This window comes from Staurois parvus, unplaced genomic scaffold (genome assembly GCF_062004578.1).
Source record: "Staurois parvus isolate SC_StPar_1 unplaced genomic scaffold, SC_StPar_1.0 ptg000249l, whole genome shotgun sequence".
Lineage (NCBI taxonomy): Eukaryota > Metazoa > Chordata > Amphibia > Anura > Ranidae > Staurois > Staurois parvus.
Window position 1 is genome coordinate 569,021 of NW_028318045.1, and position 16,526 is coordinate 585,546.

Consider the following 16,526-nt stretch of genomic DNA (forward strand, 5'->3'; position numbering starts at 1 on the left):
TTTTGTTCATAGGAAGGTTACCAGGTCTTTCTTCAGCCATTCCTGATCGGGCTCGGGACTGACATGAAGGACAATTTGTACACACATACTAGGGACAATTTAGACAGCTTTTTTTTTAACAAATGCATAAGTGCCGCAAATCATAAGTGCAAGCCACTAGGCCACTCTGCCACAATGTCATGCTTAACCGCTTCACACCGGCCGAAAGCAAATTTGTGGCCTCCTGGTGTCTGGGCCTAGACGCCGAGTGGCCGCACATTTGCGTTCTATTAAAAAAGAACATATGTGCTGAGAGTGCGCGCCCTGCGCGCTCCCAGCACACATGTCTAGTACTCACGGAAAGGTCCGTGACCACCGTGACGGCGTGTCACGGCGGTCACATGACCCTAAACCCCGCCCCGCCTCCAGGCTTCTGAAACCCTTAAAGGGCCGGGAGGCGCCGGCGCCAAGGGGTTAATGGAATATATTTGTTAGAAATGAGCGACAATTTCCTCAACAGCATTTCAGGTTTGATATGGCTCCAGACCAGGGACGGACTGAGAACTCATGGGGCCCCCGGGCAATAGGAAATCATGGGGCCCTTGTGTTCTCGCCCACACTCAAACCACACCCAGAAAAGCCTATGAAAGGTACCAGGGGCATCTCATGGGGCCCCCGACTGACCCCGGGCCCTCGGGCAGTGCCCGAGTGGTTAAATGGTCAGTCTGCCCCTGCTCCAGACAGACGGGAAAACCACAACACATTAACATTATTATACAGGATTTATATAGCGCCAACAGTTTGCTCAGCACTTTACAATATAACGGCAGACAATACAGCAACAATACAAGAGGGTTAGGAGGGCCCTGCTCCTTGGAGCTTACAATCTAAGAGATAGAGATCAAATGCGCCTTGTGGTGACCCAGCCACAATAGCTCCAACAGCTACTCATGTCTGCTATGGCTCCATTCATATGGCATAGGAGGTAAAGACAGAAAAAAGGACAAACTCATAGTGCAGAAAATTTTAAAAGCATAAAACATTATTGCAGTATACAAAAAGCAAGATGACATCACAAACCTAGACTCTTCCCAACGCGTTTCCACCACACGCTCATCATCCGGAAAGGAGAAACAGGTTAGTGAGTCTAGATTAGGGACTTTTAAGGTGGCATAATATTATTCAGTATTGTTCATAATGCCCTGTACCTTGTGATCAAGCAAACAGTGACTGCATCCAACCAGATGCAGCTGCTGCTTGGGTATTCTGACAGCCACCAGCACTGGCTTTTAAAATACAATAGCCACAATGTAAGATTTGTCCATCCACGCTGTTTAGCAAGATGGAGCAACCTGTTAGATTTCTTTTGGGCTGAACAAACAAAAAAAAGCCAGCTTATGAGGATTCGTTGTGACCCTGGTCAAAACTAGCACAAGACTCACAGTGAGCTTCACAGTTACTAAGTTACTGGCTTATTTAGTTTATTTGCATATGAATTTATACTGGTAATAGGTCAAGAGGTTTCAAATATTATTATTATTATACAGGATTTATATAGCGCCAACAGTTTGCTCAGCACTTTACAATATAAAGGGAGACAATACATCAGCAATACAGTTCAATACAAGAGGGATAGGAGGGCCCTGTTCCTGGGAGCTTATTTTTAACAATGTGACCGTGCCTTTTATGTCATGTCACATGCTTCTGGGATATATTGTATTATATTGTTTGCGGTCTCAAAAAAAGTACATTATACGTTTTCATTGTATTATACAGTATGGGGGAGATTTCCTAAAACTGGAGCACTCAGAATCTGGTGCAGCTGTGCATGGTAGCTTCTACGGCTAGGTTCCCACCTGTGCAGGTTGCGTTTGAGCTGTTTCTACATTGCATTTTGTACCTGCATTTTTGCCGCGTTTTGCATTTTTTCATTGTATTATACGTTATGAGGGAGATTTACTAAAACTGGAGCACTCAGAATCTGGTGCAGCTGTGCATGGTAGCTTCTACAGCTAGGTTCCCACCTATGCAGGTTGCGTTTGAACTGTTTCTGCATTGCGTTTTGTGTTGCATTTTGCACCTGCGTTTTTGACGCATTTTTTATGCGTTTTGCATTTTTTCATTGTATTACACGGTATGGAGGAGATTTACTAATACTGGAGCACTCAGAATCTGGTGCAACTGCACATGGTAGCTTCTACAGCTAGGTTCCCACCTATGCAGGTTGCGTTTGAGCTGTTTCTGCATTGCATTTTCTGCATGCATTTTTGCCAAATGTGTTTTGCATTTTTTTTCTTGTTGCTAGGCAGATTTAAAATGCAAAAGGCATCAAAAATGCGGCAAAAATACAGCAAAAACGCACTATATGCTTTTCTGCAGCATTTACATTGAAACTGAAACTTTTTGCGTTCAAACAAGTCCTTTCCTAAAAACGCACCTTGTGAAAACGCAGAGATGTGAACGTGTCCCATAGGAAATCATGTTAAATGGACTGTACTGCGTTTCTGCAAAACGCTGCGGAATACGCTTAGGTGTGAACCTAGGGAAACTTCAGCTTGCTCAATTAAGCTATGGCAAAAAAAATCTGGAAGCTGATTGGTTTCTTTGCAGAGTTGCACCAGATTGTGCACTGTCCAGTTTTACTAAATAAAAATGTTATATTTAGTAGAGATTTTTGTATTGAGGAAAAGGTGTTTACTGTACTTGAAATAGGAAAATTGACATGGGATGGATGTTCTCTTCTCTGGGCAGCAATGTAATTCTTTATGAAATGTATCTTACAGGGCTGTTCAGCTTGTGATTCCCAATACGGCTTCAACATACAATGTGGTTTCCCCATAAAGCCATTTAACTCTTGCAGATGTGCAGTATAGAGGGAACACTCAGCTAGTTTAAAACTTAAAATACAAAAGTCTGTGCCCATAGGGTCTTGGCTCCAAAGTATAACGGCTTCTCCCCTTTAGTAAAAAGAACATGTATTTTTTCTTCACATCTCTGTACCTTTAGAAGGCGCATTAAACAATTTTCTTTTTCCTACATAATAATATTATATTGAATAGAGAAAAACAAATAGAGCATGCACAGGCCTAGTGCATTACCTTAAAAGTATGTTTATTGAATGTTAAAAATAGGTATTGTACTCACAAATAGTCAATAAATAAAAGGCATCCAAAAGGCTGACGCATTTCGAGGACTAGCCTCTTCCTCAGAGCCCTGGGCTCTGGCCTTGGATATCCAGAATTCTCTTTACAGACAGACACGCAGTGCGAATTGGACAGAGCTGTTCCTTCATGATGTGCCTTTTATTTATTGACTATTTGTGAGTACAATACTTATTTTTAACATTCAATAAACATACTTTTAAAGCGGAGCTCCACCCAAAAGGGGAAGTTCCGCTTTAAGGACTGCTTCCCCGCTCTCCAATAACCTCCGTAGCGGTCTGATTATGTCCATATTTCTGTGCTCAAAAGCGGTACATTTTTTTGCATGGAAATATGTATTTTTTTTATTGTAGGCCTGTCATTTTTAGGAATAACTTGCTGAAATCTGTCCAAACAAGAGTCTAGTAAAAATCCCGGGTATGTTAAAATTTGAAACACGAAATCATAAATTATAATTTAATAAATAATCATAAAAAATAATAATATAATAATAATACATTTAATTAAATAATATAATCAAACCAAAATAACTGAAATAGAGCGCCAAGTTCGCACATCACCGAATAAAGTCGCAATATCGGTTTCAGTGTCTGATGACGAATTTCCCCACGAATCATTATCACTCAATTCTGCAAGTAGTTCTAATTTACTATCGCTGTTCTCTAGCTGGTCTAAAACCGCTTTTGACCTAAAGGGACGCTTTTTGGACGCCTTGGACTTTTCTCAGATTCCAGGCAGAAAGAAGAGTAAAAATGCAGGCAGGGCACAGGACAAAGCACTAGGGACAAAATGTATGTGAAATGCTTTGATACAGTAATGTTTTACTATGAGATTTTAGTGAATTTAATGCATGTCACTTTTACAACTTTCAAATTTCCCACCAGTTCTGTCCCCCGTACGTCCCGACGTCGCAGGGAACGGAACCCAGAAGACAGATGCCGGAATCAGCTGGAGGACATTGCAGAGGACACTGCAGGAGGGACAAGGTAAGTGAAGAAGAGATCCCGGAGCAGCACTGCAGGGTATTCCCGAGTGTAGCTCGGGGTTACTGCTTGTGGTGCTGAAATTTTACCCCGAGCTACACTCGGGAATACCGCCAGGGAGGTTAAGGATTGGCACCTTTGGGGGGCGGGGGGAAGCGTGTACCCGAATTTGACAGGTACCCGCTCCCACTTCCAGTCCGATTGCCTAGGCGATCGGAAACAGAAGGTGTCCTCCCTCCTTCCCTCCCTGTAGTCTTTTGGGACACGTAACAGGTCCTAGAAGACTACAGGACCATTCATGAAGTGCAGCGCTACTCGCACATGCGCAGTGGGTACCCGGCTGTGAAGCCACAAGCTATCACAGCCAGGTGCCCACACTGAAGACGCCAGTCTCCAGGAATACAGGACGGCCGGTAAAATTGGCTGCAGGGGACACACCGCGGGATCGCGGGACAGGTAAGTGGCTGTTTTTTAAAAGTCATCAGCTATAGTTTTTGTAGCTGCTGACTTATTTTTTGACAGGGTGAGCAGAACTCCACTTTAATGCAGGGGCGGACTGACCATTTGGAAACTTGGGCACTGCCCGAGGGCCCAGGGTCAGTAGGGGGCCCCATGAGATGCCCCTGGTACCTTTTTCATAGGCTTTTTTGAGTTTGGGCAAGGACACAGGGGCCCCATGATCCCCTATTGCCCAGGGGCCCCATGAGTTGTCAGTCCGCCCCTGCTTTAAGGTAATGCACTAGGCCGGTGCGCCCTCTGTTTGTTTCTCTCTGTTCAGTATATTTGGACTCCCCCGGTTCTTTGAGGGCAGCAAGGCATTCATATCCCAAGAATTTCGTTATGTGGTCCTAATGACATTGAGTCCATCCCTAAGTGCAGGAGTATCTGGGTTTTCCACTTCTACATAATAATATAATAGCATAATGCACAAGGGAGCTAGATATAGATGTACAGAGCTCATGCTGTGTTAACTGGATTCCTGATATTCTTTCATTTAGAGGGTCCACCGGGTGAGAAAATAATATTCTTTTTTTTCAGGCTATTTTTATCATTTATTTTCCCCTGGCGATCAGTTACACGCTTCTTGTCTTAATGTTCGCTGTACTTTATAAAGGAGTCATCACCCTGGGGAAATATGTGTGTTAGGACTACATCTGATATTTCCATGCAAATTTAATTCATGAAAAATGGATTCACCACATGTGGAGAAAAGATGTGAAAATGCAGGCAGTTTCTTGCTTTAAAAAGCATTACAGCATGTGTTCTCATGTGTTGATGTGCAGTTTTGACACCTGTCAGCCTGTGTTTTGAGGTCTTTTCCTATGTAAGTTATGCATCTTCTGGATAAGGGCCGGTTCATACAAGAACACGTGCGTGATTTTCACATTCCTGTGAATTCTGATTTTGACAGCCCATTCATTTCAATGGGCTGCCAAATGCAAAAAAAGTAGTTCAGGCACTACTTTTGCAAATCGTGCCACACCAAAACGCATGGTACTGTGGTACCATGCAGTTTGCTGGCTGCAAACATGCTGCCATTGCGAGATGAGTTCGGGGTGCCATTAACAATTAATGGCGCCCACATGCGTCTTGCTAGGGCAGTGAGTTCGCAAGTGGTGTGGAAAATGCACATGAAATCTGCCTTTCCCACAACGCATTCTACTGTGAAAAAAGAGTTTTTGTGTTGCAACGCGTAATGTGGTGTGTTTACTGCTATTCCCGGAAAAAATAAAGAGTCGCTGATCTCATGGTATACTAGAATAGACCACTGTTAAATGGACAACTTTCTCCTTTGATTCTATTAAGATTAGAGTGAATCCAATAAAAATTAATTCTATAGCAGCTTACCAGATGTGGTGGCTGCATTTGTTTTCTTTTTTCTGGCTTTTTTCTCATTAATTTCCCCTGGTGATCCTGCCAGCAACAAAGAGGTTTATTTACTAAAGCTGAATTCAATATCAGCCTCATTTCTGTACAGAAACCAATCACCTTTCCAGGTTTTATTGTCGAAAATTAATTGAACAAGCTGAGGTTGCATAGTTTCTATGCAAAAATGAACCTGATTCTGCACTCTCCAGCTTCAGTAAATAAACTCCCTAGCATTCACTCACCATGCTGTACCTATGGAGGATCAGTGTTGGGATAGGACTACAGAACCCCCCTCCCCTCCTCATCACCAAAAATTGGCGGGACAAGTTCTGTAGTCCACAGAGACAGTTGGAATAAATGTAACTTAACAGTCAGCACAGGCAGAGAGCACAGGAAGTTTATTAGCTTGCAGGATTTCTGGCAGGATCAACAAGTATTTTTTGCTCATATAGAACAGGTAAAACAAAACACTTTTAATGGTATACCTAACAGCAGGGGCGAACTGACAACTCATGGGGCCCCTGGGCAATAGTGGATCATGGGGCAACTGTGTCCTTGCCCAAACTCAAAAAAGCCTATGAAAAAGGTACCAGGGGTATCTCATGGGGCCCCCTACTGACCCCAGGCCCTCAGGCAGTGCCCGAGTTTCCAAATGGTCAGTCCGCCCCGTCTAACAGATCAAAAGGGAGCAAACAGAAGTTAATAGTTAGGGTTTACACACACATTCATTTTATTGCCTTCCCCTAAAAAAAGGGCACACTGCAGTTTCTGTTTATTACTGCACTGCAGATACTGTATATGAATAGGACGGGTTGATCTGTATGACAATTCCATGTTGGATGTGACCCCAACCTTACTCTTAGGTCCTGTTCGCATTTTAAACGTTTGTGGTAGAAGATTCTGGAGAAATGATGTGCAAACATATCAAGTAAGTCAGCACCTTGGCTGAACATCCTCAAGGCATCAGTCCCTGTAGGTCCTCTGTGTCTACAATTCCTTGCTACCAATGCCAGGGCATTGGTCGTGTGACCTGACACCGCAGTGCTGCAGAATTATTCTTTCAGGAAATATTCCTTATTAAAGTAGATCTAAACCCTATCTGGGTGACATTTGGTTTGCTAAAGCACTGCTTATTCAACGATTGCCTTGTTTTTCATTAAAGTGTTACTAAACCCACAACAGTAAAATCAGTCTGTATATGCAGTAAAGCATGCTTGTTATACTCACTGTGGAACCTAAGAGGTTAATCCTCTGCGTTGTGTAAAAAAGGTGTTTGATCTTGACTTCTCTGATCCTCCCCTTCCAGTGCCCCTCTCTTATCTCCTGATAAGGGCTCATGTACAATGCAGCTGATAAACTCACGTTTAGGAGCTGTTCAGTGTTTTTTTCAGCAGCCCCTGAACTAACCCTAATGTTTTCCTATGTGTCCATGTACACATCTTTGTTTACAATCATTTACAGGCATTCGAGTTTACAGTAGTTTTTTTAACATAAAAAACTTGCGTTCAGCCATCGATTTTATCAGCGTTTCAAAAGCAAAATGCTTGTAAACACAGTTTAATGCGAAAAATCGCGTTTAGAAGTGTTTGCGTTTGAATTTTTTTAAACTATGTTCCCGATGCTGTTCAGAACCTTTTTTCATCATGAAAAATGCATGCAAAGTGTTTTCAAGGTACTCAAATGGACAAAACACTGAACACAGGATGTTCCTGCCAAGCTTGTCACACATTGTAAAGAACAATTCACTCCTTGAGACCTCTCCCACCCTTGGAAACAAAAGATATGTTAATGACCATTCACACCTCAAATTCCTCCTGAAGACCCCCTGCCAGGTAGCCTTAATGACTCACTCCACCAGACACCTTTCCCACCCTTGGAAACAAAAGAAATGTTAATGAGCATCTCGCTCCTAAGCTAATCTCAACACATACTGCTGTGTCTGCTTCTACTCTCTGTATTTCTCTGAAACAGTCTGAAATAGTTAATAATTTACCACTCTTCAGTGCATTCTGGGCATTTGGGAGGTTCTCCTGTGCTTATCTTTAAAAAGTGCTTCTAAATGCAAACGAGCATAAAAGCGTTAAGCAAACTTGGCTAAACAGACTTTTTTTAACCTACATTTTCCAGCAGTCAGTTTCCATTGTTCAGAAGTGTCCTGTGTACATGGGGCCTTAGACATATGTGGAGTCACTCTGCACATGATCAGTTTGGTGTGTATTGCTGGAGAGGTGTTTTTTTTTCTTGGGAGAGTGCATGTGATCAGCTCAGGGCCAATCAGCGCTGTCCAGACAGAAGTCAGGGGTCCTGCATCCTCCTAGAGTAGAATGAAAACTCCCCCTACAAGCTTTAACATGTGCTCAGCTGGACACTGATAGAAATCACAAGACTGCTCTAGCTACTGATGATAAAAGGTATTTAGCAGTTTATATTTGCTAAAATAATTGCATTTCCATGTTCTGTGTACTGTGGAAGACCAGATATAGTGAATGCAGGGTCCTGGGTTTTGGAACACTTTAAATGCTGTTTTCACCCCTTTTGAACTCTTTTTTTTTTTGAATCTCATTGCTGTTCTCCTGCTTGCTCTTTCAGCCACTTCCTATCTACCTGCACTTACTCCAGCATCAGCTGCACATTATTGCTCTGTAATGGTTTCCTAAGTCCTCATGCACACCTGATGTTTTTACAGCGGCTGTTTTTGGCTTTTGCTGTTTTTTTCTACATCCAGTAAACCCCCCAGCATGTTATCCTATGTGCCATGCATACATAGACTGTAATCAACATTTTTTGGCTGGGAAAAAAAAGGACTAGTGGGTTTCTAGTGGAGTTTTTTAGCTGTAAAAATGATCGAACGCCAAAAAACGCAACAAAACACAGTAAAGCACCGCAAACTAGAGTTTTTGGAAGTTTTTTTGACCAAAAACTTTTTTTTTGCTAAAAAAAACCCTCTAAACGCAAATGCTGAAAAACGCTGCTAAACGCAGCAAAACACTGCTAAACACTAATGCAAAAACACTAAAAAAAAGATGAAAAACTCAAATTTTTAACGTGACTTTACACAGCTAATGTTACCAGAAACGTTCCATGTGCATGGAGCCTAAATATTATTATTATTATTATTTTACAGTATTTATAAAGCGCCAATAGTTCACTCAGCGCTGTACATTACAAAGGGGGACAGAACATGTGACAGAACAAAACCAATACAATACAATACAATACATGAGGGGTTCGAGGGCCCTGCTCTTTCGAGCTTACAATCTAGGAGGAAGGGGATGGTGGCACAGGAGGAGATAGCTGTGGGGGATGGAGTGGTAGGAAGAGTGGAGGAGGTTGGCAAGTTAGCAGGGGGTGGGGTAGGCTTCCCTGAAGAGATGGGTTTTCAGGGTACGCCTAAAGGAGAGGAGAGTAGGTGATAATCTGATGGGTTGGGGCAGGGAGTTCCAGAGGATGGGTGACACCCTGGAGAAGTCCTGGAGGCGGGCATGGGAGGAGGAGACCAGGGAACTAGAGAGAAGGAGGTCTTGTGAAGAGCGGAGTGTGCGTGCTGGGCGGTACTTGGATATTAGGTCAGTGATAATAGTCACATCAGTGATTGTGCCTGAGCAAAGTGTGTTGACACGGCTGCTTGTAGTCCCCACCAGGGGGGCATGTGACAACGCAGGAGCACAACTGGCAGACAGTTGTCACCTTATAAAATGAAGTATTATTTTATAAAAAGTGGCAAATTTAAAAAAACAAATTAAAAAATACATTAATCCTTTAAACCTTTTCTGATATTTCATTGATTGGGTTTAGATTGTTATTAAAATAACCAATTTTTTTTTTTTTGCTCTGGGTTGGCTTGAATGGCATATGCCAGCTTAGCGTCACAATTACAGCGCGCCATAGGTTTTGCTTTCCTCAAAGCCTAATCACACAGGTGTTTTGCTTTGTGTCAGAGCCCCTTTAAACGCTTCCACAACATTTCAATGGCTTTTTTTTTTCATCGTCAGACAGGGCGCTAAAAGAGCATCGGGTGCCATCGTGACAACACAGGGGCTCCGAGGGGCAGAAAGAGCTGTTGTTTTGAACTTGAGAGCCTGTTTTTATAATCATACAGCTAAAGAGTCCCCTTTCCAAAGCACATTCTCTCTCTCTCCCCTACATGGAAACATGCAGCCAGCGCAGGCACACCCCCTCTAGGAGGATGAGGTCATTGGATTCACTCCCCAGGGCTGGACAGAGAGGCGGTCACACTCCACCACAAAAAAAAAAAGAGCTGTTATAAACCTGTACTGTTCAAGCTGCTCATTCAGTGGTACTAGGTCTAGCAGTGAGTCTAGGAGGCCCTACAGCAGCTCAGCTCAGACTTGCATCTGAAAGGAAGGAATTGTGCACACAGCACCATGTCTGTCCTAGCTAACATCTCTCTGCTGACACTTGTGCTGGTTATCGGCGACTTCTTCGACTCGGCGGAGAGCTGCACATGCGCCCCAAGCCATCCCCAGGATGCTTTCTGCAACTCTGATATTGGTAGGTACCACTTGCTGTAATGTGTTTTTGTATAGCGGCCAACAGATAAAAAAATAATAATTTCCAGGGACTTTCCTCTGCTTCACTCATTTGTGTGTCAGAGGACAGCAGAAAACTGTGATTCTGTTGCGGCAAACTAAATTAGATTATAAAATGCTTTATTAACAAAAAATGTGTAAAAACTCTAGAAAGGTGCTAAACATAGCAAGAATGTAATAAGGATAAGCGACGTGATTTCTGTGAAATTGAGTCTGCCGCAAAGTTACCAATATTGCCTTTGCTGAAATTTTGGCAAAATTTGCCTCTAATTGACTCCAGGGTATTTTGTCTTAAGGTCAGTGAAATTTATTTTCTGTTAACCAACATTAAACCAAAATGCATTAAAGTCCTAGATAAAGTTCCCTGAAATTTTACAGCAAACTTAAGTTTAGCTTCAATCACTTTGTCATCCTTATTCATGAAAGACCTGTTATTGTGAAGTTGGCTGATGTCCAAGACCAGAATGAACTTCCAGGGACAAATGTCATATCAACATGAACTCTCCCTGGAAATTATGGGTTAGCTGATGGCCAACAGAACCCAATAAAGTAATGAATTATGTGCAAAATGCAGCAAGCCATGGCAGTCAATTACATTTCAGCTTGTGATTGGTTGCCGTGGCTTTGCACTTTTTCTTTACAAATTCTAAAAGTGGTAGAATCACCAAACCACTGTCGAGGGGCAGACATTAGTCAGGGCAAAAGCAGGGCATAGAAGCAGTAAGGAGAGATGCTAGTGTATCATGGTTGTAGTAAGGAGGGGTGCTGGTGTATCATGGTTGTAGTAAGGAGGGGTGCTGGTGTGTCATGGTTGTAGTAAGGAGGGGTGCTGGTGTGTCATGGTTGTAGTAAGGAGGGGTGCTGGTGTGTCATGGTTGTAGTAAGGAGGGGTGCTGGTGTGTCATGGTTGTAGTAAGGAGGGGTGCTGGTGTGTCATGGTTGTAGTAAGGAGGGGTGCTGGTGTATCATGGTTGTAGTAAGGAGGGGTGCTGGTGTATCATCATTCCTGGAATTAGTGGTGTTGGTTTATTACCATTTTTGTATGGTGGGTTGCTAGTGTATCACAACTGCTGAAAATGGGGGGTGCTAATGTATCACCACTGCTGGACGGAAGAGTGCAAGTGTATTGCTATTTTTGAATGAAGGGGTGCTGCTGTATCACAATTGCTAGGAGGGGTGCTAGTTTATCATCATTGCAGGAAGAAGGGATCCTGGAAGGAGGTGTATTACCATTGCTGAAAGGATGGATACTGGTGTATCCTCATTGCTGGAAGGATGGATACTGGTGTATCCTCGTTGCTGGAAGGATGGGTGCTGGTGTATCCTCGTTGCTGGAAGGAGGGGTGCTGGTGTATCCTCGTTGCTGGAAGGAGGGGTGCTGGTGTATCCTCGTTGCTGTAAGGAGGGGTGCTGGTGTATCCTCGTTGCTGGAAGGAGGGGTGCTGGTGTATCCTCGTTGCTGGAAGGAGGGGTGCTGGTGTATCCTCGTTGCTGGAAGGAGGGGTGCATTTGTATTACCACTGGTGGAAGGAGGGGAGCTGGTGTATCACCATTACTGGATAGGAGTGCATGTGTATTACCATTGCTGGGAGGAGGGGAGTTGGCGTATCCCCATTGCTGAGAGTAAGGCTACGTTCACACTAGCGTTGTGTGCAGGCGGCAGAGAGGCGTTTGAGAAGCGTTTTTACCGCTTCCCAAACGCCCCGGACAATTCTGCACATTTCAGCACATGGTGCTGTTCTAACGGGAGCGTTAGCATCACGTCGTAGCAAAACAGATGCCTCTGGTCGAGTCAGGAGGCGTTGAAGCCTCCTATTCTAGTCTATGGTGCCGCTCCGCAAACGCCCGGCTGGCGTTTGCGGTTGCGGAGCGGTAACACCATTTAAACTTCATTCTAGGCGTTTGTGGGGCGTTTTTAACGCTCGGCAAATGCCTAGCAATCGCCGCTAAACCGCGCATGCGGCATTTGCAGAGCGTCAAACGCTGGACCAACACTTGCCAAACGCTATAGGGGTGTTTGGCAAGCGTTGGTAAAACAGTCAAGTGTGAACGAGCCCTAAGGGTGCTGATGAATCCACAACTGCTGGGAGGAGGGGCACTGGTGTATCTCGATTGCTAGAAGGGTACTGACAGGAGGGTTGCTGGTGTATCACCATTGCCAGAAGGGAGGTGGGTGCTGGTTTATCTCTGTTACTGTAACAAAGTCATACTTTAGCAAAAGGTTTCTGCAGTCGGTGAACTCCTGGGGCAATCTATAGATGTGATAAGCCATTATTTCTTGTGTGGCAAGCTCCTACTGGACAAGAGCATGGCTCTGGAAACTTTAGAAAGTGGTAAAAAAGGATGAATACAACAGAAAATTCTAGAGCACTTTGCAGATGGTGGAAAGACTTTTCTCGGCTGCTGAAGTTCTGCTAACTCCGGCATGACAGGCGGAGTGTGGTGGATCAGCAGGCGCACTGACAGTGATCAACACAATTCTCTCCTTCCCAGAGCCTTGTGCATAGAGTTTCATAGGAATCCCCTTGTGGAAGCTGAGTTTTCCAAAAGCCCCTTTTTTTTTTTTTTTTTTTTTTTTTTTAAGCAATTTATCCTAAATGTATCCACTTCAAATGTGTCTGTTTGTCCCCAGACCTTCCCAATTGTTAATGTTGTCAAAACAATGTATATAAAGATAACTTTGGTAATGTGGGGCACTGCTGTGAATCTTCTGGCCTTCTGTCTGGCCAGTCTTAGCTTTCAGAGCATTTATTTGATTCTCTAATGGTTAGTGGGGACAAATCAATGGTGATTTTTGACTGTAGCGATGAGAAAATTTGAAGGAGTCGGATGGAAAATGTTTGAAAATGCAGTGGCTGTACGGACTTACCCGCATGGACAAGTTTGACAGGTAATGGATGGGTGAATTGTCTGCAGTTGGAACCCCTGCGTTCCTGTTAAATTTGGCTGTACAGCAGCTGCATTTCCATTCATTTATAAAGGTTGCCTGCATGCAGCTCAGCACTACTCCAAAATGATAATGATGGCTGTTCACGCTGTACGGGGTTAAGCGCCCATGTGAATGAAGCCACTTTGTGTTACTGACCATGAACTTGCTTACCTATCGGGAAAGTCATGGGTCCTTCTCTGCAGGCTTGTCCAGCCTTAGTGACTTTGCGTATTGATGAACAAGGATTGACATGACAGACAGCTAACATTGCAGATTGCCAGTGGTTAAGATTCCAAATGATGGAGTTCTGCTCATTGCTGTCTGAGTGGGCTGAAGCTGTACAGAGACGTCTGTGAGTACCCTGATGGAGATATTTTTTTTCCCGGCTGTGCTGAGCCTACACTGTACATGAAAATAGTTATTGACACCATGCCCAGTGTGGATTCTTCTCAGGCTTCCAGCAAGAAGGGAACATTTCACATGCGGATTTCACTTTGTTGTATAGCTTACTAGATCAATCATAATTCCCAGCATTCATGTATTTGTGAAAGTAGTTATATAGAAAACCATCCAATTCACAATCTCATCGTTCTCCAATTGGCCCCTATTTCTGATGTCCAGTTTTAGTCCTGTTCCTTTTAAAGGGTCAACACAATAATGCAACCATTGATGTTCTACACAGCCACTTACATAATCCACTTAAATTTAAAGGGATTGAACCAACCTTGGTTAAAAAGACACAAAGACTTACTTGCAGTATATTGGAAAGAAAAAGCATCATAAAGCTATTCTGTGTAAGTTGATATTCTAACCGGACACTGTGGGCACATTGATGACCTGCTGGTGTGTTGCTGCTCCTTTACTGTCCAGTCAGCAGGCTTTGGCCAGGGAGGGGACAGCACTGTATTCCTTCTCTTAGAGAAAGTGATGTCACCCTCCTGGCTGTGCTGCCTGGCTGAGGTTTTTGAATCACTAAAGTACCAGGAAAGAAATATGAAGTTAACATGACTAAAGTTTTCATGTATTTTCTAGTTGCTGTTCTTTGCATCTCATTAGAGAAAGGTTGCATTTAAATGTTGGAAAAAAAAAAAAGTCACCCTGCAATAAAAACAGAATACTTTCCGATACCTCTGTTGCAGATTTATGTTGGCCAAGGAATCTTGGAAGTGTTGGATACCTGGTCCCTCTCTGCTTGTTGTCTTTCCATCTGCTGGTCATTACTCTGACCTGTAGTGACATCCAGGCTAATGGCACGAAGGGGGACAAGGCACCAGACACAACCAGTAAAAGATTTTTCCGCCACTGTCATTTTTCAAAATAGCAGTCTGGTAGCATGGTTAGTAGGACAGGTAACTATAGAGGGAATTCAACAACCTCTGTTCACGGGACAGATAATTGATGAAAAAATTGTAACTAGAGAAATTCGCACATGGGGATCCTGACAAGTGTTTAGCTAGGATCTGAAGTCATTATCAAAGCAAACCTTTTAAAAGCCCCAGTCTTGGACATTTGCCAGGTAGGATCTCTTAAAAACATTTGTTAAATTAAGAATTTGCAGAAGATCAATAATCACAAGAGATCTTAATTTATGTTATCATGAAACCCCTGATCAGCTTAACAAAGAACCCATACCCTGAAATACCTTGCTGTACAATATTCGTATTCTGCACAACAAAACCTTCCAAGAACATTCTAATAACACGTTCCAAGGACTATTCCAATAACATCTCAAAGCAATTTTTCACTCTGACCATGCCAAGCACAGAAGCAGATCAATTCTGGTGTGGTCAGTATGCATCTCAGTGTTTCCCCTCGAGATACAGAATGATGTGCCAGCAATTTTCTTTAGAATGAAATGGATGTGTACACAGAACTGTATTGAGTATTTTTATTTTATAGAATTCTTTCTTTATTTTATTTATTTATTTCAGGTACTTGTATAGTGCCGTCAATTTACGCAGCGCTTTACATATATATTGTACATTCCCATCAGTCCCTAACCCTCAAGGGGTGTACAATCTAAGGTCCCTAACTTACATTCCTACATACATACTAGGGACAATTTAGATAGGAGCCAATTAACCTAGCAGCATGTCTTTGGAGTGTGGGAGGAAACCGGAGCACCTGGAGTAAACCCACGCAGGCACAGGGAGAACATGCAAACTCCAGGTAGGAGGTGCCGTGGCTAATATTCAAACCAACGACCCTAGTACTGCCTGGCGGAAGTGCTAACCATTTAGCCACTTTGCTGCCCTTTTATCACTATTACTGTTTTGTTTGCAAAATGGCTTTTTTTTTTTTTTCAATTTAGCGACAGCCACTTAAACCATGACCGCATTTAATTTCTTGTTGGGTCACTTTACATCAAAAACAACCAATGATGTTTGGGCAACACAAAGCCAGTAACATTCCAGTACAGATTGCCAGCAGCTGAAGAGTCGGCCCTTGTACTGTGTTCACAGCAGATGCCTCTTGGACACATTCTACATATGTTGTAAAGGACCCCGGTCAGTAGACTACTGAATCTCCTGAAATATAAATAACTCTACGTGTGTGGGTAGCCTAACCCCTTCAGTTGGCTCTTAGGTTCCACCAAGTGGCTCCTGAATTCTGCCAGAATGTGTCCAGCACTCAGTTAATGCAAGACTAAGACTTAATGATCGGCTCCAGTGAGCTGAGATACTCAGCCACCTCTGCCTACTTGTGTAATTACCTGTGTAATTTTAAGGTGTACTTCCCACGTCCTTTGACTTGGTTGGGAAGCTCTTTAATTATTCTGAAATCCTGGATATCCCCACAACAAAGTTCTCCAGATAAAAGGCAGCTACTTAAAGGAAGACGTTGTAGAAGACTTCCGTTGGGATGTGAAAGAACGTGTATTTTGATCACTCTCTTCCTTCATAGCCTCGCTGTAGTTTCTTTCCAATCTCTTGTAACTTGCAGTTGTGGCAACCACAAGTTTTTAAATGACTTACAGAGAAGTTAGTGCAGAGCTGACAAATATGGCGTAAAAATGTGCTTGTGAGTGCCTCTGGCAAATGCATTTTACTGTGTG

General features: G+C 43.2%; 2 protein-coding genes across 2 annotated transcripts in view; one reads left to right on the top strand and one right to left on the bottom strand.

Moving 5' to 3' along the window:
• SYN3 (synapsin III) overlaps positions 1–16,526 on the bottom strand; it is a 486,671-nt gene that overhangs the window by 173,910 nt on the left and 296,235 nt on the right. The window lies entirely within an intron of this gene.
• Positions 10,269–16,526, top strand: part of TIMP3 (TIMP metallopeptidase inhibitor 3) — a 75,312-nt gene continuing 69,054 nt past the window's right edge. Inside the window, exon 1 of the mRNA XM_089680645.1 lies at positions 10,269–10,504. Within this exon, the coding sequence (XP_089536771.1) occupies positions 10,378–10,504 (127 nt within the window). The 5' untranslated portion in view covers positions 10,269–10,377. The remainder of the gene's footprint in view (positions 10,505–16,526) is intronic.